Consider the following 23,408-nt stretch of genomic DNA (forward strand, 5'->3'; position numbering starts at 1 on the left):
TTGTGTGATTTTGTTGTCAGCACATTAAACTATGTAAAGAACAAAGTATTTCCGAAGAATATTTAATTAACTCAGATTTATGTTATTTTTGTGTTCCCTTTATTTTTTTGAGCAGTGTATATGAATATATACTCCATGTAACTATCCTCTCAGCTGCTGCTAATCCAAAGCAACAGCGGGTAGTTTAATACAGGAGTAAAATATATATCCACTAGCTCTACTGCACTCTGATAGTTTTATATTAGATTATCCTTATAGAATTTATGTATCAACGTTTTAGTTAATAATTAATAAAGATATATTTTAATACCAGTTAGAGACCCCTAAAGGGATTTTTTGCTCTCTCGACCGCTTGTTATTTTTATACTAGGTATCACCACATCCATAACAACCTTCTCTATAAAAATACCAAATGATCTAACCTGTCAGATGAACATTGTAAATAACAAAAAATAAAAACGGTGCGAAAACAGCTATTTTTTGTTATTTTGCCTCACAAAAAGTGTAATATAGAGCAACCAAAAATTATATGTACCCTAAAATAGTACCAACAAAACGGCCACCTTATTCCGTAGTTTCCAAAATTGGGTCATTTTTTTGGAGTTTCTACTCTAGGGGTGCATCAGGGGGTCTTCAAATGTGACATTGCAGCTTAAAATTATCCCAGTGAAATCTGCCTTCCAAAAACCATATGGCGTTCCTTTCCTTCTGCGCCCTGCCGTGTGCCCGTACAGCAGTTTACAACTACATATGGGGTGTTTCTGTAAACTACAGAATCAGGGCAATAAATATAGAGTTTTGTTTGGCTGTTAACCCTTGCTTTGTTAGCGGGAAAAAAATAAAAAAATTGGAAAATCTGCCAAAAAAGTGAAATTCGGAAATTTCATCTCCATTTTCCATTAATTCTTGTGAAACACCTAAAGGGTTAACAAAGTTTTTAAAATCAGTTCTGAATACCTTGAGGGGTGTAGTTTCTAAAATGGGGTCATTTTTGGGTGGTTTCTATTATGTAAACCTCACAAAGTGACTTCAGACTTGAACTGGTCCTCAAAAAGTGGGTTTTGGAAATTTTCGGAAAAAGTTCAAGATTTGCTTCTAAACTTCTAAGCCTTCTAAAGTCCCCAAAAAATAAAATGGCATTCACAAAATTATCCAAACATGAAGTAGACATATGGGGAATGTAAAGTGGTAACTATTTTTGGAGTTATTGCTATCTATCAGAAAAGTAGAGAAATAGAAATTTGCTAATTTGCTAATTTTTCCAAATCTTTGGTAAATTTGGTATTTTTTTTATAAATAAAAATGAAATTTTTTTACTCAATTTTACCACTGTCATAAAGTACAATATGTGACGAGAAAACAATCTCAGAATGGCCTGGATAAGTAAAAGCGTTTTAAAGTTATTACCACATATGACATTGAGATACAGGAAGAAATTTTGCTGTGGAACAATATGTTCCTAGAAGGATTAATGACAATAGACAAAACACCATGGCAAACTTAGGGATATATGTTAGGTCAGATATAAAAAAATGGAGATCTAATGGGGTTCCAGGAACTGAAAGATAATTACGGCATCCAAGACAAAGCGTGTTTACGCAATAGGAAAGAAATTAAAGCCCTCTCACAGCCACTCAAAAATATAAGTGGAATGACAATGGGGAGAGGAATAATAACTAGGATTTATAATATTTTATCACAGCAAAGTAGAAGTAAGCTGGGAAATACAGTAGAGGTAAATAAATGGGAGGACAGGGTGGCGCCAATGACTTCTGAAGATTGGAGTAGAGTATATTCTGAAATTAGAAGGATCTCTCCCAATCCAGCCCATAGATTGACGCAATTTTTTGTGGTACATAGATTATATTACTCCCCAGCTAAATTGATGAAATGGTATAAAAATAAGGTTTTCAAATGTCATAAATGTGAAGAAGAGTGAGTAGATGACATACATTTACTATGGGAATGCCAATGTCTACAAAAGTTTTCGAACAAAGTTATTTGTCACCAACTTGCCTGTCCGAGCTCCAGCGCTGCAGTCTGGGGCTCAGACACTCTCAGCGCGGTGAAAGATGCGCTGTCAGGTCATGCCCCTTGGTGATTTGGCGCTTAGGCCACGCCCTCTCTCAATGCTGCATAGGCCACACCCCTCACACCAGCCTTGCCAGTCAGCTTTGGCCATGCCCCTTGATGATGTCACACCTGAGCCACGCACCGGTGATGTCAGCGCTCAGGTGATTAGCTCACTGTTTAAGGCAGCTACTGGCAATCATCCTTTGCCAGTTATAGATTTTCCTTGCTGTGCTCTGCTGCCTGTGTGTGAATTAGACTGTTGCTTTTGGATTTGACCTCGACTATACCTAGACCTCTCCCTCTACTTAGCGATTCTGTACTTGCTTCCTGTCCGGTATTGACCCTTGGCTTGTTATTGCTATCTCCTTCCGCTTAGTGATTTTGTTTTGTTTTGTTCTCCTGGTTTGACTGTTTCTGGCATGACTTCCTCTTTGTGTTTGTTTGTCTGGTCCTGTGTGTGAACAGGTGCCTGCGGTTTTCCATGAGTACTTGGTTTGTATCTCTGCACTTACCATTATAAGGACCGTCGACCAGGTGTGGACTTGTCGCCTAGGACTTGTTCTGCAAGTAGGCAAGATCAGCGGGCTGGGTTCAAGTTAGGGCTCACTGTGTAAGTGCATGTCCCTGCCTACGGTCGTGACATTATTACCTTAATTTGGAGCTATCATAAGATCAGAATTCAAAAAAGTTTAAATATGTGTCTTTTGGGTGACATGGAAGCTCTGAGTAATACCAAATATCAAGAAATTGTGGCTAAACTCTTATTTCAAGACAGAAAATGTACAGTAAAGCAATGGGTAAGCAAAAGGTCTCCAACGATAAAAATGTGTGAAAGCTTGGTAAAATGCTCATTGGCTTGTGAGAAGGTACATATAAGATCCTGGAAGAAGAAGGAAAAATTCGATAAGTTGTTGGGAAAGTGGAATAATGAGCATGACTAGACGGAGGTGGGGAGGGGATGAGGGAGTCTCTCCCCCCTCTTTCTCTATTTTTGCCTCCTTTTTTATTTTTTCATTATTATCTATTCTGGGAGTACGGGGTGGGGAGGGGTGGGAGGAAGTAGGGGTGGGATTAGGAGTTACATACCAACAACAAAAGGAAGTGAAAAAATAAAAATGGTCTATAGCCGGAATACTTTATTATATGGAGGTGGTAAAGTTGTTTCATACATGTTTCTACTAATAAATTGTTCTCGTTAAAGGAAATTTTTAAATAAAGATTATATTAAGAAGAAAGTACCCTAAGGCTATTCTCACACTAGCGCTAGAGATCCGTCAAGCTGTTCCAGCATGGACCCCATTATAGTTAACGAGTTCGATGGAGACTTTAAAGCTTCCGGCAATGCCGTAACAGCCTGACAGACCTCTAGTGTGAAACTAGCCTTTAGTTTTATAAATAAGTATATCATAATTATTATTATTACCATACGTAGTCCATGCACAACGTATTCACACCATAAAACTCCAAAGTTCCTGTGGTATAATATATCATTAGCAATTATCTGTATAGAGTCAACATATCCTGTGGTGCTGTACAAAGCAGTGACAACACAAGTGCCAATAAGCGTAATGTAGAGTAAAACACAGATATACAGATTGAAAGTGTCCTGCTGTAAACGCATACATAACAATATGAAGAGATCCCTCCTTGTACATACAGAAGTAGTAGAGTTTATGCTATATGAGATGTGTCATCTAAACTAAGGCTACTTTCACACTGGCGTTTTGGCTTTCAGTTTGTGAGATCCGTTCGGGGCTCTCACAAGCGGTCCAAAACGGATCAGTTTTGTCCTAATGCATTCTGAATGGAAAAGGATCCGCTCAGAATGCATCAGTTTGCCTCCGTTCCTTCTCCATTCCGCTATAGGGGCGGACAAAAAAATGCTGCTTGCAGCGTTTTGGTGTCCGTATGACAAAACTGAGCCAAACGGATCCGTTCTGACACACAATGTAAGTCAATGGGGATGGATCCGTTTTCTATGACACAATCTGGCACAATAGAAAACGGATCCGTCCTCCATTGACTTTAAATTGTGTTCAAGACGGATCCGTCTTGGTTATGTTAAAGATAATACAAACAAATCCGTTCTGAACGGATGCAGACGGTTGTATTATCTGAACTGATCCGTCTGTGCAGATCCATGATGGATCCGCACCAAAAGCGAGTGTGAAAGTAGCCTAAATGCATTAAGCAAACACCTTCAATTGCTTTTCAATGGCTTTTATTTCAAGATAACACAATGAGTTAAGAAATTTGAGTTAAGAGTTTGTGTGCTAACCCTGCTACATCTGTAGCAGCTCAAAGAACACAACCAGCTCTGCTGTGCTCTGGCAGCTGCCGGAAGTCACATGACCACCCCGAGCAAACGGAGCGTTCTGGTGAGCATGCTCTGTACAGTGCTCACGTTCTTCCTCTCTCACAGTCACACAAGGAAGGTAAGAATAGTCACCAAGTGACAAATGCTGTGTTCACCTACCTACAGATGTAGCAGGGTTAACACACAGATTCTTAACTCAAATTTCTTAACTCATCGCGTTATCTTGAAACAAAAGCCATTGAAAAGCAATTGAAGGTGTCTGCTTAAGGCTACTTTCACACTCGCGTTTGGTGCGGATCCGTCATGGATCTGTACAGACGGATCCGTTCAGATAATACAAACGTCTGCATTCGATCAGAACGGATCCGTTTGTATTATCTTTAACATAGCCAAGACGGATTCGTCTTCAACACCATTGAAAGTCAATGGAGGACGGATCCGTTTTCTATTGTGCCAGATGGTGTCAGAAAACGGATCCATCCCCATTGACTTACATTGTGAATAAGAACTGAACCGTTTGGCTCAGTTTCGTCAGACGGACACCAAAACGCTGCAAGCAGGTGTCCGCCTCCAGAGCGGAATGGTGACTGAACGGAGGTAAACTGATGCATTCTGAGCGGATCCTTTTCCATTTAGAATGCATTAGAATGCAAAGTGATCCGTTTTGGACCGCTTGTGAGAGCCCTGAACGGATCTCACAAACGGAAAGCCAAAACGCGAGTGTAAAAGTAGCCTAACACATTTCGTTTAGATAACACATCTCATAAAGCATGTGTGTTAACTCTAGTACATCTGTAGTGCCACATGGAGCAAACTTGCACACGGGGCACAATAGCTGTGCAATAAAGTAGGTATTCCAGTAGATGAGAAAGTAACATACAGTACAGACCAAAAATTTGGACACACCTTCTCATTCAAAGAGTTTTCTTTATTTTCATGACTATGAAAATTGTAGATTCACACTAAAGGCATCAAAACTATGAATTAACACATGTGGAATTATATACATAACAAACAACTGTGAAACAACTGAAAATATGTCATATTCTAGGTTCTTCAAATTAGCCACCTTTTGCTTTGATTACTGCTTTGCACACTCTTGGCATTCTCTTGATGAGCTTCAAGAGGTAGTCCCCTGAAATGGTTTTCACTTCACAGGTGTGCCCTGTCAGGTTTAATAAGTGGGATTTCTTGCCTTATAAATGGGGTTGGGACCATCAGTTGCGTTGAGGAGAAGTCAGGTGGATACACAGCTGATAGTCCTACTGAATAGACTGTTAGAATTTGTATTATGGCAAGAAAAAAGCAGCTAAGTAAAGAAAAACGAGTGGCCATCATTACTTTAAGAAATGAAGGTCAGTCAGTCAGCCGAAAAATTGGGAAAACTTTGAAAGTAAGGGCTATTTGACCATGAAGGAGAGTGAGCGCCAGATGACCTGGCCTCCACAGTCACCGGACCTGAACCCAATCGAGATGGTTTGGGGTGAGCTGGACCGCAGAGTGAAGGCAAAAGGGCCACCTCTTGAAGCTCATCAAGAGAATGCCAAGAGTGTGCAAAGCAGTAATCAAAGCCAAAGGTCGCTACTTTGAAGAACCTAGAATATGACATATTTTCAGTTGTTTCACACTTGTTTGTTATGTATATTGTCAGGGGGGTAATCGCACAACAATATAATTCCACATGTGTTAATTCATAGTTTTGATGCCTTCATAGTCATGAAAATAAAGAAAACTCTTTGAATGAGAAGGTGTGTCCAAACTTTTGGTCTGTACTGTATGTAATAAATAAATAATTTTTTTGCAGGACAAGTTAGTTTTTATTGCACCATTTTGGGTACACATAACCATTGATTAAAGCCAGCTGTTTAGCTTAAACACCCTTTGTTTACGTTAGTAAAAAGGCGTATTAGTGGTCAAAAGGGGTTAAATGTCCCTCTTCTTGATCTACGGTATACAGTTACATCATTACATTTACAATTTTGATCCAGAAAGTGTTTGTCTGGATCCTCTCTGTATATTAGAGCCACCTTGTAAATTATTTCATTATTTGATGCAATTTGGATTTTTATAAATTTCTATATTCCGATTATTTTTGCGCTATTGTGTAAAATAAGACAGTTGGAGTGTATAGATACGCAGGAAAAATGGATATTTCACACAATAAACCATACATGTCCCTCTTTGACTGTCCTAAAAGCTGGGAGGTATACCGTAACACTGTAACCACGTGTACTGTGAAAGTGCCGGCCTCTTGCCCAGTACATATGCCACCTTCTTGCTGTGTAAGGCTATATTCACACTAATGTGGTGTTTTGCAGATCCGCAAATTGCGGATCCGCAAAACACGGACACCGGCCCATGTGTGTTCCGCAATTTGCTGACCGCACATGCCGCAGCTGTCATAGAAAATCTGCAACTTTTGCGGCCCCATAGAAATTGTATACTTGTATACTTTCATGTGTATGCCTGGAATGGCTCCCAGCTGGTTAAACACTTTATTTTCTTTATAATAGCTCCCAGCATATATGCTAATAGGGTTGTCACGATACGAAAATTTTGATTCGACTTCGATATCATACAAAAGTATTGCTATACTAGATACCATTTGATACCACGCGCAAAAAATATAACACGTCCGGCCCATAATTTTTTCTGCTACGGCATTCACCGCATAGGAGCTATTTTTTATATTTTAATAGTTCGCATTTTTTCAGGCGTGGCGATGTGTATTATGTTTATTTTTGTATTGTTTATATATTTTATATGTAAAATTTGGAAACGGAGTGATTTAAACTTTTAATATTTTGGGGGGCTTAAACGTTTGTTTTTTTAACTTTTTTTCTTCTATTTGCCCCCTTAGAGGCTAGAACCCTTGTCCTATTCACCCTAATAGAGCTCTATTAGGGTGAATAGGACCTCACACTCTCCCTGATGCCCTGTGCATAGTACACACAGCAGCCTGGAGCTTACCATGGTAGCCAGGGCTTCAGTAGCGTCCTGGCTGCCATGGTAACTGTTCAGAGCCCTGCGATTACACAGCTGGGGCTCCGATCGGAAGCTGCCACTGACATCAATGAGGAGGGGACCTTGTGGCAACTGCCACCAATTACTTTAATACTGGGGGGTTTGAGGGGGCGCACTGCGCACCTGAAGGGTTAATTGCTGCGGTTCACGGGATCGCTGTGCCTTGGTATTGAAGCCGGGTGCCGGGTCTGTGATACCGCCGCCGGCACCCGCTGCCTACACTTAAATTAATGTGTTAATTTCATTCATTGGTGGTGCAGTGTCCACAGCCCCTCACCTTCTCCTCAGTACAATGTTCTCAGTAGTGGCAGCGGCACAGTGGGGAGGGAGGGACTCCCTCCTTCTCCACTGTGCTGCTGAGTAGAACATGGCGCGCGCTGAGAGCGGCACGTGCCAGGTTCTCTAACTGATACTAGGCTGTGCAGCCTAGTATCTGTAAATAGCAAGACCCGGTATTGTATCGATCCGGGTCTAAAAGTATCGATTGGATATCGATACTTTGATACCCGGTGCAACTCTACATGCTAAGAGTATCCACAGGGCAGTATTCACCCAAACAGAAACAAAAGAAAATTGTCCTTTAGGCCTCCTAGATATTCCATAGAAAGGTACTTAGCATAGTGTGAAGTCAATAGAGCCTTAAAGGGGTTTTCCGGTAATAATTACCTTTTTGTGTAATGCCCGCAGCCTGCCTCCTGAAACAGAAAGTTCTTACTTATCTTCTCCCAGTCAGCCCGATCCTCTGCACTGCCATATTCTAGTCCTGGAGTGTTTACATCCTGCTCTGCATGGTCACACGCTCCACTGCAGCCAATAACTGGCTTCAGCGGTGATGAGGGCACAAGCGGCACATCGCCACTGAAGTCAGTCACAGTGGAGACAGAGCAGAGGACCGGAACGGCAGGGAGTAGGTACGAACAAATTTTCTGTTTCCGGAGGCAGGCTGCGGGCATTAGATAAAAAGTAATTATTACCGGAAAACCCAATTAAAGGGGTTGTCTGGTGAAAGTGGACAGCCCCTTTAAACAAGTAAATTCCCATGTTAGACATTTAAGGTGTATCCACAGGATAGGACATAAATATCTAATATATAAGTAAATAATATAAAATATATAAATAATAAAAAATAATAATGTGGGTCCCACCTCTGGGAGCTGCACCTTTTTCTATAATTGAGGTCTTCCAACCCATCCTGTCTGTTAAGGTATCCAGGCTGTGATTAAATGGGAGACATTCAGGTGCATTTTCAGCTGCATGTACCATGGCTTACTGCAGACCCCAATAAAATGAATGAGACAGTCGCTAAAATGTGTGCAATAAATCTATGTGAACATACCAGGCAAATGTATCCTCAATTGTACCCGTCTATTTTTGCTTGAAATCTGCTTTTATTTTAGTAATTAGATTTGTATTCTTTCATTTAGTGACAACTGCATTTTCATTTATAGATTTTTACTGACCTGGGATGTTAAGATCTGCAATTGGAGTTCGACTCTGGGGCCATACATCTCTCTGGATTCTTTCCACAGGAACTGTGCATTCCTATAAGACGAGATTGTTGTCTAGTTTCTCCAACAGGTCACATCAGTCAGGTGTGTATTTTATTATATATCTTTCCACCGTGAAGTGAGGGGCTGGGTTGTATTAAAAGGGTTGTCACATAGCCACAGTATAGACGATAAGCATATGATCACTGGGACCACTACTGATCATGAGAGCAAAAGTCTTGAGTCCATCCAATGTCCTCCCAGAACAAGTTTTTAGGTTTAGTTTGAGAGGTGTTGACCAATCACGTTGACTGGAGGTAAGCAGTGAATGTGTGAACACAGGCATGCAAGCAGGGTCGTTATTAGAATTCCTGGGGCCCCATAGCGAAATGAGATGGGCCCCCAACATCTAATCACAGTATACTAAAACGGCAGCATAAGAAGCAATAATGAAAGGTATGGATAATGGAAGCATCATAATGGATATATCACAGAACCCACATAGTAGTGCCAGATTATCCCTTACATAAAGGTGCAGTGTTCTTGCAAATTAGTGGGCCCCCTCAATCTCTGGGCCCTATAGCAGTTGGTATGGTTGATACAGCTATAGTTATGCCTGTGGATGCAAGTAGAGGAAATTAGGGAGTCATGCATATTAAGGGTTTGTTCAGATGGAGTTTTGTTCTGTGTGGATTCCACATGAAAACCAATCTGAATCTGCTTGAATCTGGTGCGGATTTGAATCCATGTTGTGGAAAAAGCGCAAAATGGACATTCTCATCTTTTCCGTGTGGAAACTGCGTTGAGTGGCTGCTTCCGTGTTATGTTCAACTGAAAATTCCCAGCAGAAATCCAAGGGTCTGGCGCAAAGTCTGATGTATGAACCTGCCCCAACAGGTCTAAATGAGCAGAATCTAAAATGAGTATTCGTAAAGAAACCCTTCAGTAGAGAGACAATGTATGTCTTCAAATTTCCCACTCAACACCATAAAAATGTTTTTTTACCCGAAAGCTTTACCTACCGTTCTGGGGTTCACCCTTATTTCTGCAAACTGCAGGGACCACAAGCACCTTGTATAAATACCCACCAGGATGTTTGTTTTGGTGCTGGGGTTCACCCTTATTTCTGCAAACTGCAGGGACCACAAGTGCCTTGTATAAATACCCACCAGGATGTTTGTTTTGGTGCCATCCAGGTCACATTGCTCGCTAGTTCAGCTTCTCAGATGCGTATTTATTAGTATGAATGCATAGCCACAGTGGCTATGAAAGTAGAAAAGCCATAATTTGTACCATCCCACAGAAATAAAAAGGAAGGAAGGGATGCAAATTAGCTCTTAACAAGCTCTGCCCCTAATGCCACCAGATGTAAGGCAGCTATCCTATAAGTCAATGTTCAGCTCTTAAAATAAGCTTTGAGACATGACTTGGATATTAAATAAGCCAGCACCTCATCTGCAGATAGCTGTTTCGGGGTAATTGCCCCACATGAGTGCAGAGCAGAGAGTACTGGCTTAACTGTGTGAGAGGCCTGTGTCCGGGTCAGGGGGGTACTATGTCTCCTTGAGGAGAGAGCGCCTTAATCAGTGTGAGGAGACTTATAGGCCAGGCGATGCTCCTCTGGAATTCTGGGAGGGAAGGGATGCAAATGAGCTCTTAACAAGCTCTGCCTCTAAAGATTAAGGTGCTCTCTCCTTAACCTAAGGAGAGTTAGTTCCCCCCATACACAGAAATAAAAGGCACGCATTTACTCTGACTACTTTTTTAGCCTTCGTATAGGTGGGAGTAATCTAAGCCAAAAGGAGTCACCTGCTATGAGCAGATGTACAGTTGCACCATTTTCTCCAATTCTAAATAATACATTTAAGGCTAAACTAAATTTCCACATTTCTTGGTGCTGGCCATGAGAAAAGTTTCTAATTTTACTGCCAAAATTTGACATGTCATCACTTGCGATATTTTGGCAGCAGAGCTAAAGGGGTACCTTCAGGGGTGGATTGGCCATAGACCTTACAGGGAAATTTCCTGGTGGGCCGATGCCCAGAGGGCCACCCGAGCCCTGCTTTCTGCCTTTGGCCGGGGACATAATGAGCTCTTAGTGGTAATTAAAACCGTAAGGGCTCGTTCACACGAATGTGTGAAGCCCATTCCCATGCTGTGAACCGTAAATTGCGGTCCGCAATGCACGGTCACCTTCCGCGGGGCAGCCGCATGGGGATCGCAGACCAATTCACTTGAATGGGTCCGTGATCCTCCCCTTCCGCAAAAAGATTGAGCAAGTTCTATCTTTTTGCGGTGCGGAAGCACAGAACGGAACCCCAGAAAGCACTCCGTAGTGCTTCCGTTCCATTCTTCCTTTCCGCATCTCTGGATTTGCGGACCCATTGAAATGAATGGGTCTGCATCCGTGATGCGGAATGACCACGGAACTGTGCCTGTGTATTGTGGATCCACAAATGCGGTCCGCAATACGGCAACAGGCATCACACGTTCGTGTGAACGAGCCCTAAGAATCAAGTATTCATGTACCGGGCCAGCGACCTCACATGCCCTCCTGATTTTAACAGCTGTGGCCCGCATCTCACCGTGCCTACTTTTGCTGCCCTACCTTCTGACCCCCCTACAACATGGGGCCACTTTTTGGCTTTTTTTTCCCAGGGCAACTTTAAGTTCCCATTTCCCCATGGGTACCTTCATCTCAGCCATTCATCCTATAATTTACTGCATTTTATTAAATAAACAAACGTTTACATGTATATGATATATGGTTTATTCCCGTTTACAACAATGAATTTATAAAGTACTCTGTCACCTGAGGGCGGTCACACAAAGTTGGGACAACCCACGTGCATTTTTTTGGCTTTTTTTCAGCTTATATAGTCATATGTGCACCTCTTGTACTATTAATTTTTTATTAACCTACAAAAAGGCAGCTCTGTCAATTTAGACAGCTATAATTACCACTTGTACCACATCAAGAGTAGACCAAAAACCCAACAAGTGGAATAGTATATAAAAAAATATCATTTATTATAAAATATAAGAAGTATGGAGAACAACAGGATGGTATACATAACACGGAGAAGCACAGGGCCGGTAACACCAAACAACACCACCAATGGGGCTGTGCAGTGTAGAGCACAGATAGGTATGACCAAAAAATCAAAGCATAAGGCTCAAGGGTAACCAAGATAATGTGGCATATAAAGGTCGCCCCAAATGGGGTATTGTACACAAGGTACCTCAGACCAGATCTGGTAAACCAAGAGCCGTAGCTTGCGTACACAGAAATGCATAGGCACCACTGCCGGCCAATGATGATAATTAAAATAATAAGGATCACTGGCTGGAATCAAAATGTTGACATGCGCCTAAATACAGAGGACCCACTATGGATACATACAAGGGTGCCTAATGCATAGTGTGGAGCAGTGCCAATGGCAGGACGTACCTGAAGACATGGTGGTGGAATGGATGTCAGACCCTGAGCGTGAGACCTCGACGCGCGTTTCACCTCAAAGGCTTCTTCAGGAGGTACTATGTAATAAGTAAGCAGGGTATATATAGAGTATAGTGGGGGTGGGACAATGGGAGAGAATTACCTGAATGCGGCACATCTGCGGACCACACGATCGGGCGCGGGAAACCCAATGGTATGCGGCGCCATCTCTCAGCGCGTCCACATCCGCGCACCGCGCATGCGCGGCGCTTGCAGACGTCACGGAGCGCATTCAGATGGCGTCGCACAGCGCATGCGCACCCCGCGACCCCGTGGAACGCAGGTGACCCGCAACTCACGGCTCTTAAAGAGAACCTGAGGATGGACATAGTCACACAGGTACTGTGATAATGCCACAGAACGCACACTCGCTGCATCCATACTGGGTCCCACATGCCACAGACCATATCGTACCAACAAAGAGAGATCCGCCAGTGAAGATCAAGCGAAAATGTAATATGTGAGAAGTGAATAGTTAGAATGAGGGCATTATCTATAGGTGTAGCCCTCTACAACATAACACCATGACCTGCCCACACAGTGACACATCAAATGAAAAGCAGGTGATGTACTGGGGGTCCATGATAAATGGAACCGCAGTACTATTATGTAGATCATACAGATGATCTAATTACCTAGTGAAAAAAAAGAGTTATTAAAAAACATCATCATATATGTGATAAAGTGCCATCAATAATATGCGTATAGTCATTAAAATCCATAATCCAAAAGGCATACAATCAGGAGTGCTCGTAATGATCAGTAATAAAATATAGCCCATAATTGGAGACACTCTCAGTCTTAATCTAAGATATACATAATAATGCAATCTCTCAAATTCCAGAACAGATTCATGTATACAGAATGGAAGGACACTAAAATCATATAGGCATAAAAGATAAAATAAAACAACAATTCATGAGAGTGGGAAAATAGTGATGTGTAAAAAAGCCACATGATGAAGACCCTAAGAGGTAATAGATAATCAACTTCCATGGCAAGGGTGGGGGGTGGGGGCGACCCCCAACCACCAAAACGGATAGCAGCGAAAAGTGGCAGTGTGAGTAGTAGCATAAATATGGGGTGGGAGTGACAAGGGCGGCACCACCGACGGCAAAAGGCCGTATGCGGGGTCGACCGGGGCACTCACAACCCCACCCAAAGGAATACAGGTGAAGCAACCCCAACCGTATGGCACAAGATCCATCAAACATCTAGAGGGTCTCCAAAGACTGTAATAATGTCCTAACAAGGAGTCGCCCTGGCAGAAATATACCAGAGAGATCTACAACATATACAATGTCAGTGCCCAACATAATGCACCACCAAGTATATGCACTCAAGGCCATATAGGTGTGTTGCTGGAAGATCTTGACGAGTCTCGTCTCCTATGTCGACCATGTCGTCCAGTTGGTTGCTCTGTCCATCATCGCCAGTTCCCCACAATTACTGAATGGTATGATCTCAAAAAGAAGGAAACAATATTATAGTAATAGGAACAAATAAAAACAAAGAAAAATTATACCCTACAAATAAAATTTGCGCATTAATCATAGGAAGGAGGAAAAACTATTGGATTCATTAAGGCCGTACGGAGTGACGGTGTCCAGGTTGACAATCCACCTAGTCTCTCTACGGAGTAGAGCCACTTTAATATTACCACCTCTAGACCCTAGATGGATTCTGTCAATACCCTTCACCGTCAATCCCCCTGGATCCGACCCGTGAAACCTGCAAAAATGTCGTGGAACCGCCTGCAGTGACTCCCAGTCCCTCTCAGGTATTTCTGCAGCTGCTCGGATCTTACAAACGTGTTCCAAAACCCGTGTCTTCAGGGCTCTCTTTGTCATGCCGACATAAAAAAGGTTACATGGGCATGTGATCAGATATATCACAGCCTCAGTGTTACAATTTATGTTGTGTACGATCTTAAAATCTTTCCGACCTGAGGAGTCACTGAAGGCGGTGGAACGGATCATGTATCTGCAGGCGGCACAAGATCCACAAGAGAAAGACCCCCACTTGGAGCCCTTGCTGCCAAAGATACCCCCCATAGGTTTTTGGTCTACTATTAATTTTTTAACCTGATAAAGGGGACTTTAGATTCCCCGAAATGCGTTGTTTTACTCCTGATGTCCAAATTACTTTAAAATAAAGAAGAATTCCTGAAACTTCACAAATTATATATGTCGGTGTTCTTGCGCCAAAGCAGGGACTCATTTTAACCAATACATCTCCTTTAGAGATTGGGCATCTCATCCCGAAGGAACTGTTCCTGCGGCAGCATATCCGGCTACCGAATTTTTTTTTCCCTAAAAAGTCTACAATAGGGTTGTGCCTATCTTTAACACAACCCCCTAAGGCTACTTTGACACTCGCGTTTTGGCTCTCACAAGCGGTCCAAAACGGATCAGTTTTGCCCTAATGCATTCTGAATGTAAAAGGATCCGCTCAGAGTGCATCAGTTTGCCTCCAATCAGTTTCCATTCCGCTCTGGAGGCGGAGACCAAAACGCTGTCTGCTGCGTTTTGCTGTCCGCTTGACGAAACTGAGCAAAACGGATCCGTCCTGGCACACAATGTAAGTCAATGGGAACCGATCAGTTTTCTCTGACACAATCTGGCTCAATAGAAAACAGATCCATCTCCCAATGACTTTCAATAGAGTTCATGACGGATCCGTCTTGGCTATGTTACAGATAATACAAACGGATCCGTTCATGACGGATGCATGCAGTTGTATTATTGTAACGGAAACGTTTTTGCAGATCCATGATGGATCCGCCCAAAACGTGAGTGTGAAAGTAGCCTAAGGTGAGCCTCCATTTTTGCTCTATGGATCATACAAACTGTGTAGAACATGGGTGTCAAACATGCGGCCCGCGGGCCGCATGCGGCCCGCAATGAATATCTTTGCGGCCCGGCAGTCTAGTATCTCTGAACATGAGCGCGCTGCTATCGGCGCGCTCATGTTCTCTCAGCAGCACGGGGAGAAGGAAGCTGTCCTCCCTCCCCCCTGTGCTGCTGCCGCTGCCACCAATGAGAAGAGAGGGGGGGGGGGAGGAGGGGCGGGCGCACTGCACCACCAATGAGGAGAGAGGGGCGGAGGAGGGGCGGGCGCACTGAGCCACCAATGATAGGACTATTCCCATTTCCCACACAGAGCGGCGCCCAGCGATGTCTCAGCACTCACCATTAGTCCTGGGCGCCGCTCCGTTCGCCCGCTGTGCTCCATTACTGTCTCCTCTCCTGCTCCACATGCTGCTGATTACTATCGGAGCGATGGGAGGAGACATCAGCTTCACTAGTGGGCGTTCCTTATTCCTGGCTGTAGCGCTGTCCAATCGCAGCGCAGGGAGAAGGAACGCCCACTAGTGAAGCTGATGTCTCCTCCCATCGCTCCCATAGTAATCAGCAGCATGTGGAGCAGGAGAGGAGACAGTAATGGAGCACTGCAGGCGAACGGAGCAATACAGGAGGCGGGTGCCGGCAGCAGAATCGCATTGCCGGCACCCTGACGCTGACAGGGAGCTGCGATCAGAGGCAGTTAACCCCTTAGGTGCCGCACCTGAGGGGTTAACTGCTGATCTGCCAGTACCAACCTCCTGTATAAAGGGGTAATTTATCATTGGTGGTGCAGTGTGCCCCCCCCCCTCAACCCCCCATCCCATTAAAATCATTGGTGGCACAGTGCGCCAGCCCCTCTCAACCCCCCCAGTATTAAAATCATTGGTGGCAGTGGCCACAGGGACCTCTCTCCTCCCCCTCATTGGTGGTGCAGTGGCAGCTTCTGATCGGAGCCCCAGCTGTGTAAGCCTGGGGCTCCGATCAGTTACCATGGCAGCCAGGACGCTACAGAAGCCCTGGTTGCCATGGTAACATCCCTGATGCTGTGTGCACAAGGCACAGAGCAGCAGGAACAGTGTGAAGTCCTATTGATCCTGATAGAGCTGAATAGGACAAGGGATGAAAGATCCCAGGTTCTCGCCCCTAAGGCTACTTTCACACTTGCGTTCAGAGCGGATCCGTCTGAGAAGGATCCGCTCATATAATGCAGACGGTGGATCCGTTCAGAACGGATCCGTCTGCATTATATTGTAAAAAATTTTTTATTTTTTTTGATGCGGCCCACATAAACTAAAATTTTGTTTTTTTGGCCCATGTTAGCCTTTGAGTTTGACATGCTTGGTGTAGAACATACTACCCTATTGTGTGCTTTATTTGTTCCGGCACGCCTGAATAATTTAATTCATCAGTTAATGTCAAGCCAAGGAGTTACATATCTAAAAGTTATGATTTTACCATTAGCCTTGAAGAACCCAGGTTCCTGGTAATGTTTTGTACAGCAGAAGCCCGTAAAGAAACTCCTATTTGTCAGACAGTTTTTTTCTTCTTTTTATACTGTGTAAAATGTTAATAGATATAAGTAAAACAGAATGCAATGATTTGCAAATCTCATAGACCCATATTTTATTCACAATAAATTATTGAAAACATATAAAATGTTGAAAGACATTTTACCTTTTTATAAAAAAAACTTTAGAACTTGATGGCAGCAACACATCTCAAAAAAGCTGTAACGGGGAAACAACAGGCTGGAAATACAAGTGGAACTAATAAAAACAGCTGGAGGAGCAGCATGTGCAATGAACTGGACCGGGGGTATGCACTCTGACGCCAAATTATGCAATGGCTAGGTCAGGTATAGGTGATAGTCTATAGTTTTGTTTGTGACGCCAATTGCAGCGTGCACAGGGTACTGTCACAGTGCCCTCTAAGGTGTTATAACTCACGCCCCAGGTTAGGAATGCCAGAGTGGTGTAATGTCTCTGTATGGTAGTGGTAATTGTGTCAACGGTGTCTCCTACCAGGGTACGGCTAGACTCCTGGATCCTGGCTCACTTGCAATAAAATGCACTTGCAGTAGGAATAATAGAGGGATTTTGCTGCAGAAATTGAGATCCAGACCTTTGGGGAAGTTCAATCTTGTCTTTACTGATTGTAACTTTCATCCAAGCAAGGTACAGGTTTAGTCTTAGGTCCCAGCAGGTATTGGCAATGGTTGGCAGGAATTTATCTTCTGCAGGGCTCCAGATGGCGACCAAAATGGTCGCCAATGCGACTTAGAATTTACAAATGGCGACAGCGGCAAATGGCGACAGCTCTGCTCAATACAGCGGCGGCACAGGAGCTGATGATCGTTCTCAGCAGCGCAGGAGGAGTCTCTCCCTCCCCCCTGTGCTGCTGCTGCCGCCTCCACCAATAAGAAGAGACGGGAGGAGGAGGGGAGGGGCTGTGGCCACTGCGCCACCAATGAAGAAAACTGACCTGTAATACAAATACAGGAGGCGGGTGCCGGAATCAAATAGCCGACACCCGACCTCTATGACAAGGAGCTGCGATCAGCTGCAGTTGAGTTAACCCTTCAGGTGCGGTACCTGAGGGGTTAATTGTAGCTGATCGCAGCCCCCTGTCACAAAGGTCGGGTGCCGGCTATTTGATTCCGGCACCCGCCTCCTGTATTTGTATAAGAAACGTTGGTGGCACAGTGCGCCCCCCCCCCTTCCCCAGTATAAGAAACGTTGGTGGCACAGTGCCCCCCCCCCCCTCAATATAATAAACATTGGTGGCTCAGTGGGAAGTGCCAATGAGGGTTAAAAATAATAAAAGAAAATTTACTCACCTCCTCCAGTTGATCCGTAGCTGCCGGTCTCCTGTACTTACTTCTTTCTTCAGGACCTGTGGTGACGTCACTGAGCTCATCACATGGCCCATTACCATGGTGATGGATCATGTGATGAGCACAGTGATGTCACCACAGGTCCTGAAGAAAGAAGTAAGTACAGGAGACCGGCAGCTACGGATCAACTGGAGGAGGTGAGTAAATTTTCTTTTATTATTTTTAACCCTCATTGGCACTTCCCACAGAGCCACCAATGTTTATTATATTGAGGGGGGGCGCACTGCGCCACCAATGTTTATTATATTGGGGTGATGGGGGGCGCACTGCGCCACCAATGTTTATTATACTGGAGTGTTGGGGGGCACACTGCGCCACCAATGTTTATTAAATGGGGGGGGCGCACTGCGCCATCAATGTTTATTATATTGGGGTGATGGGGGGGCACACTGCGCCACCAATGTTTATTATATGGGGGGGCGCACTGCGCCACCAATGTTTATTATATTGAGGGGGGGCGCACTGCGCCACCAATGTTTATTATATTGGGGTGATGGGGGGGCGCACTGCGCCACCAATGTTTATTATATTGACCTTCTACTATGCAGTCTGTATTCAGAATGCTATTATTTCCCCTTATAACCATGTTATAAGGGAAAATAATAATCATCGGGTCTCCATCCCGATTGTCACCTAGCAACCGTGCGTGAAAATCGCACCGCATCCGCACTTGCTTGCGATTTTCACGCAGCCCCATTAACTTCTATGGGGCCTGCGTTGCATAAAAAAACGCAGAATATAGAGCATGCTGCGATTCTCACGCAACGCACAAGTGATGCGTGAAAATCACCGCTCATGTGCACAGCCCCATAGAAGTGAATGGGTCCGGATTTAGTGCGGGTGCATTCCGGTATTCTGAATGCCGGATCCGGCACTAATACATTCCTATGGGGAAAAATGCTGGATCCGGCTTTCAGGCAAGTCTTCAGTTTTTTTCGCCGGAGATAAAACCGTAGCATGCTGTGGTTTTATCTTTTGCCTGATCAGTCAAAATGACTGAACTGAAGACGTCCTGATGCATCCTGAACGGATTACTCTCCATTCAGAATGCATGGGGATATGCCCGATCAGTTCTTTTCCGGTATAGAGCCCCTGTGACGGAACTCAGTGCCGGAAAAGAAAAACGCTAGTGTGAAAGTACCCTAAAATATTAAGTTTAAATCCCCCCTTTCCCAATTTTACATATAAAATATATAAACAATAAATAAATAAACATATTACATAGCGCTGCGTCCGAAAAGTCCAAACTATTAAATTATTTAAAAATATCTCCTATGCGGTGAGCATTCGCCATTTTTTAGTCACCTTGTCACCCCAAAAAATAGCATAGGACTGTTCTATTATGGGCCGAACGTTTCATAAAATGCTAAATGCACGCAGCTTTTTTTTGGTGTTTGTTTTTTTTTTTGGCGCGGTATTGAGTATCAAAATACTTTTTTATGGTGACGAAAGCGAATCAAAATTTTGGTTTCAAAACAACCCTACGCCGATCTGATCAGCGTACCGTTGACACGATAGCAAAATTTTGATTCAGTTTCGATTTGGCGACTAAAAATTTGATTTGGCTCCTAAATTTTTCAGTTCAGGAGCCAATGGCTACTAGGTATTTTTTTTAGTCTGGAGCACTGTTCTGCTCTATCAACCTAGAGCTTGCAGGAAAGGACGTCTGCTTTGTAGCTCTATACTGTGGCAGGAATTTGGCCTCTACTCTGAAATGTACCTTCTGCTGTATGGGGACTGACTATCTGAGGAGGATTATGGCTTCTCCTGGGTCTCTGGACTTTACTCACAGTTATCTTCTCAGGGGATGATTTCTTCCTGGAATTCTGGAGTTTGTCTGCTTGCTTCATCCAGCCAAGGCTGCAGGGCTCAGGCTGGGGATGATGATCAATGTCTCAGCCGAGACAAGATCCTGGCTTGGTTCCCTATGCAGGGGGACTCCTGAAGACTAACACACAGCCATCCCCAGCAGGGGTGGCTGGCACACTGACTCCAACTTCCTTCTCTCCCCATGCTGCAGGATGTGGGCACAGCCCACTCTGCTCACAGAGGGGGAGCTAAACTGCAAAGAACTATTCCAGCTTAGATGTACTAAACTTACCAGAACATTGCTGCCACCTGCTGGTGAACATGGAAATTACAGCAATATACACTTAACATGGTTTATAATGCACAGTTGTGAGGATATAATGTAAAATTACATCAGATGACAAGGTTAATGCTCTTAACAGATTGTAGCGGGGTAAAAGAGTTTCGTAACACAACTCTGGGGTGTTAAATTCCCCCTTACTTCGAGTTAAGCCGCCCTTGGCTTATGCTTAGGAGGGGAGGAACCAACTCTGGGGTACCCAAATAAAATACAAAGTGCTGCAAGTATTACACATATGACATACATAGACTAACATATAACGGCTACCCTGAGGTTCCTGCCCGCATGAGTAGGGTGTCCTAACTAACAGTTTCCCTCTCGGTATAACCAGTGAACCAAAGGTCTGCACTAAGCAATCACTACTGACTGACTGAAGTGTTCTGGCCTCTAAACACCAAAGAAAGCATGGGGGTGTCTTTACTCTGTAGATAAACCAACACTGTTTCCCTATTATTTATCAAGTATGTGATCCATTATCACTCATAGCGCAACCAATAAAAGATATATGGATCTACACTGCATGCAGAATTATTAGGCAAATGAGTATTTTGACCACATCATCCTCTTTATGCATGTTTTCTTACTCCAAGCTGTATAGGCTCGAAAGCCTACTACCAATTAAGCATATTAGGTGATGTGCATCTCTGTAATGAGAAGGGGTATGGTCTAATGACATCAACACCCTATATTAGGTGTGCATAATTATTAGGCAACTTCCTTTCCTTTGGCAAAATGGGTCAAAAGAAGGACTTGACAGGCTCAGAAAAGTCAAAAATAGTGAGATATCTTGCAGAGGGATGCAGCACTCTTAAAATTGCAAAGCTTCTGAAGCGTGATCATCGAACAATCAAGCGTTTCATTCAAAATAGTCAACAGGGTCGCAAGAAGCGTGTGGAAAAACCAAGGTGCAAAATAACTGCCCATGAACTGAGAAAAGTCAAGCGTGCAGCTGCCAAGATGCCACTTGCGACCAGTTTGGCCATATTTCAGAGCTGCAACATCACTGGAGTGCCCAAAAGCACAAGGTGTGCAATACTCAGAGACATGGCCAAGGTAAGAAAGGCTGAAAGACGACCACCACTGAACAAGACACACAAGCTGAAACGTCAAGACTGGGCCAAGAAATATCTCAAGACTGATTTTTCTAAGGTTTTATGGACTGATGAAATGAGAGTGAGTCTTGATGGGCCAGATGGATGGGCCCGTGGCTGGATTGGTAAAGGGCAGAGAGCTCCAGTCCGACTCAGACGCCAGCAAGGTGGAGGTGGAGTACTGGTTTGGGCTGGTATCATCAAAGATGAGCTTGTGGGGCCTTTTCGGGTTGAGGATGGAGTCAAGCTCAACTCCCAGTCCTACTGCCAGTTTCTGGAAGACACCTTCTTCAAGCAGTGGTACAGGAAGAAGTCTGCATCCTTCAAGAAAAACATGATTTTCATGCAGGACAATGCTCCATCACACGCGTCCAAGTACTCCACAGCGTGGCTGGCAAGAAAGGGTATAAAAGAAGAAAATCTAATGACATGGCCTCCTTGTTCACCTGATCTGAACCCCATTGAGAACCTGTGGTCCATCATCAAATGTGAGATTTACAAGGAGGGAAAACAGTACACCTCTCTGAACAGTGTCTGGGAGGCTGTGGTTGCTGCTGCACGCAATGTTGATGGTGAACAGATCAAAACACTGACAGAATCCATGGATGGCAGGCTTTTAAGTGTCCTTGCAAAGAAAGGTGGCTATATTGGTCACTGATTTGTTTTTGTTTTGTTTTTGAATGTCAGAAATGTATATTTGTGAATGTTGAGATGTTATATTGGTTTCACTGGTAAAAATAAATAATTGAAATGGGTATATATTTGTTTTTTGTTAAGTTGCCTAATAATTATGCACAGTAATAGTCACCTGCACACACAGATATCCCCCTAAAATAGCTAAAACTAAAAACAAACTAAAAACTACTTCCAAAAATATTCAGCTTTGATATTAATGAGTTTTTTGGGTTCATTGAGAACATGGTTGTTGTTCAATAATAAAATTAATCCTCAAAAATACAACTTGCCTAATAATTCTGCACTCCCTGTATATAAATTTCAAATCACAACTCAAGCAACAAGACTTTATACAAAATCACTGATGTTTATTGGTACAAAATAGAGTTGTGACCACTGGCCACACAGACATTAAGAACACTTAAAATGTCACTCAGACCGCAGACGTGTGGTAATTACAATACATATACGTAAAGTGCAAGTGCCTAGATAACCTTACAACAATAAGATACAGTCAGTGCCTAACAGAGAGTATTATCCTGTCTATGATACATTATCAAAAGGTCAAACAGTGGACCCTAGACTATATGGACATCAACTCACACTATGTTATCTGAAAAGTGGTATAATAAACAAAGAGTAAAGCATACTGACCAAAGTATCTACCACAACACCAGCAGTCCGTGCCCCGACGCGCGTTTCGCCGTCAGCTTTTTCAAGGGGTAATGACAAACACTTCATAGCCAGGTATATATAGTCCCTGTGATGGGCGGAACCATATCCACCTAACCAATGGATCAAGAGCACATTGATGAGGAGGTAGAGTCCCACAAATTCCTCACCTGTATAATATAACATCACTTGCATCGTGTATTATGGCGCACGAACCGCCGCGCACCACCGGTGCCCGCGTACACGGCCGCAGCAATGACGCAGGACGGCCACGCTCACCAGAGCACAGAGCGTCCTACGTCAGAGCCGGGACCGCGTCAGCGCTCGCGGCTGCGCAGAGGGACGTGCGCACTACAAGCTACACATAGAGTGAGGAAAGGTCAATATCGTAAATCCTCTCTCCATCAATGCGTTCTTTATCCTAAACCATACATACATGTATATATGGATACAATGTTTGCCTCCATGAATATTGTTTGATTGACCATATAGTTCTAAGGATACACATAGCTATAGATCTGCATAATTACTAAAGAATAAAGTGAATCTAAAATAAGTGAGGACTATATATAGAGGACCACACAAATTTAAAGTGTAAACTCCCTAAAGGCAATAGCATATGCCTATAGTGATATAGTGTCATACAAAACATATACAATATACATGTTGAACAAATCATTAT

General features: G+C 43.5%; 1 protein-coding gene across 1 annotated transcript in view; it reads left to right on the forward strand.

Moving 5' to 3' along the window:
* Positions 1–4,424: 4,424 nt before the first annotated feature.
* Positions 4,425–23,408, forward strand: part of LOC121001163 (carnitinyl-CoA dehydratase-like) — a 228,377-nt gene continuing 209,393 nt past the window's right edge. The window contains exons 1-2 of the mRNA XM_040432109.1: positions 4,425–4,508; positions 8,863–9,006. Of these exons, the coding sequence (XP_040288043.1) occupies positions 8,880–9,006 (127 nt within the window). The 5' untranslated portion in view covers positions 4,425–4,508; positions 8,863–8,879. The remainder of the gene's footprint in view (positions 4,509–8,862; positions 9,007–23,408) is intronic.

This window comes from Bufo bufo, chromosome 5 (genome assembly GCF_905171765.1).
Source record: "Bufo bufo chromosome 5, aBufBuf1.1, whole genome shotgun sequence".
Classification (NCBI taxonomy): domain Eukaryota; kingdom Metazoa; phylum Chordata; class Amphibia; order Anura; family Bufonidae; genus Bufo; species Bufo bufo.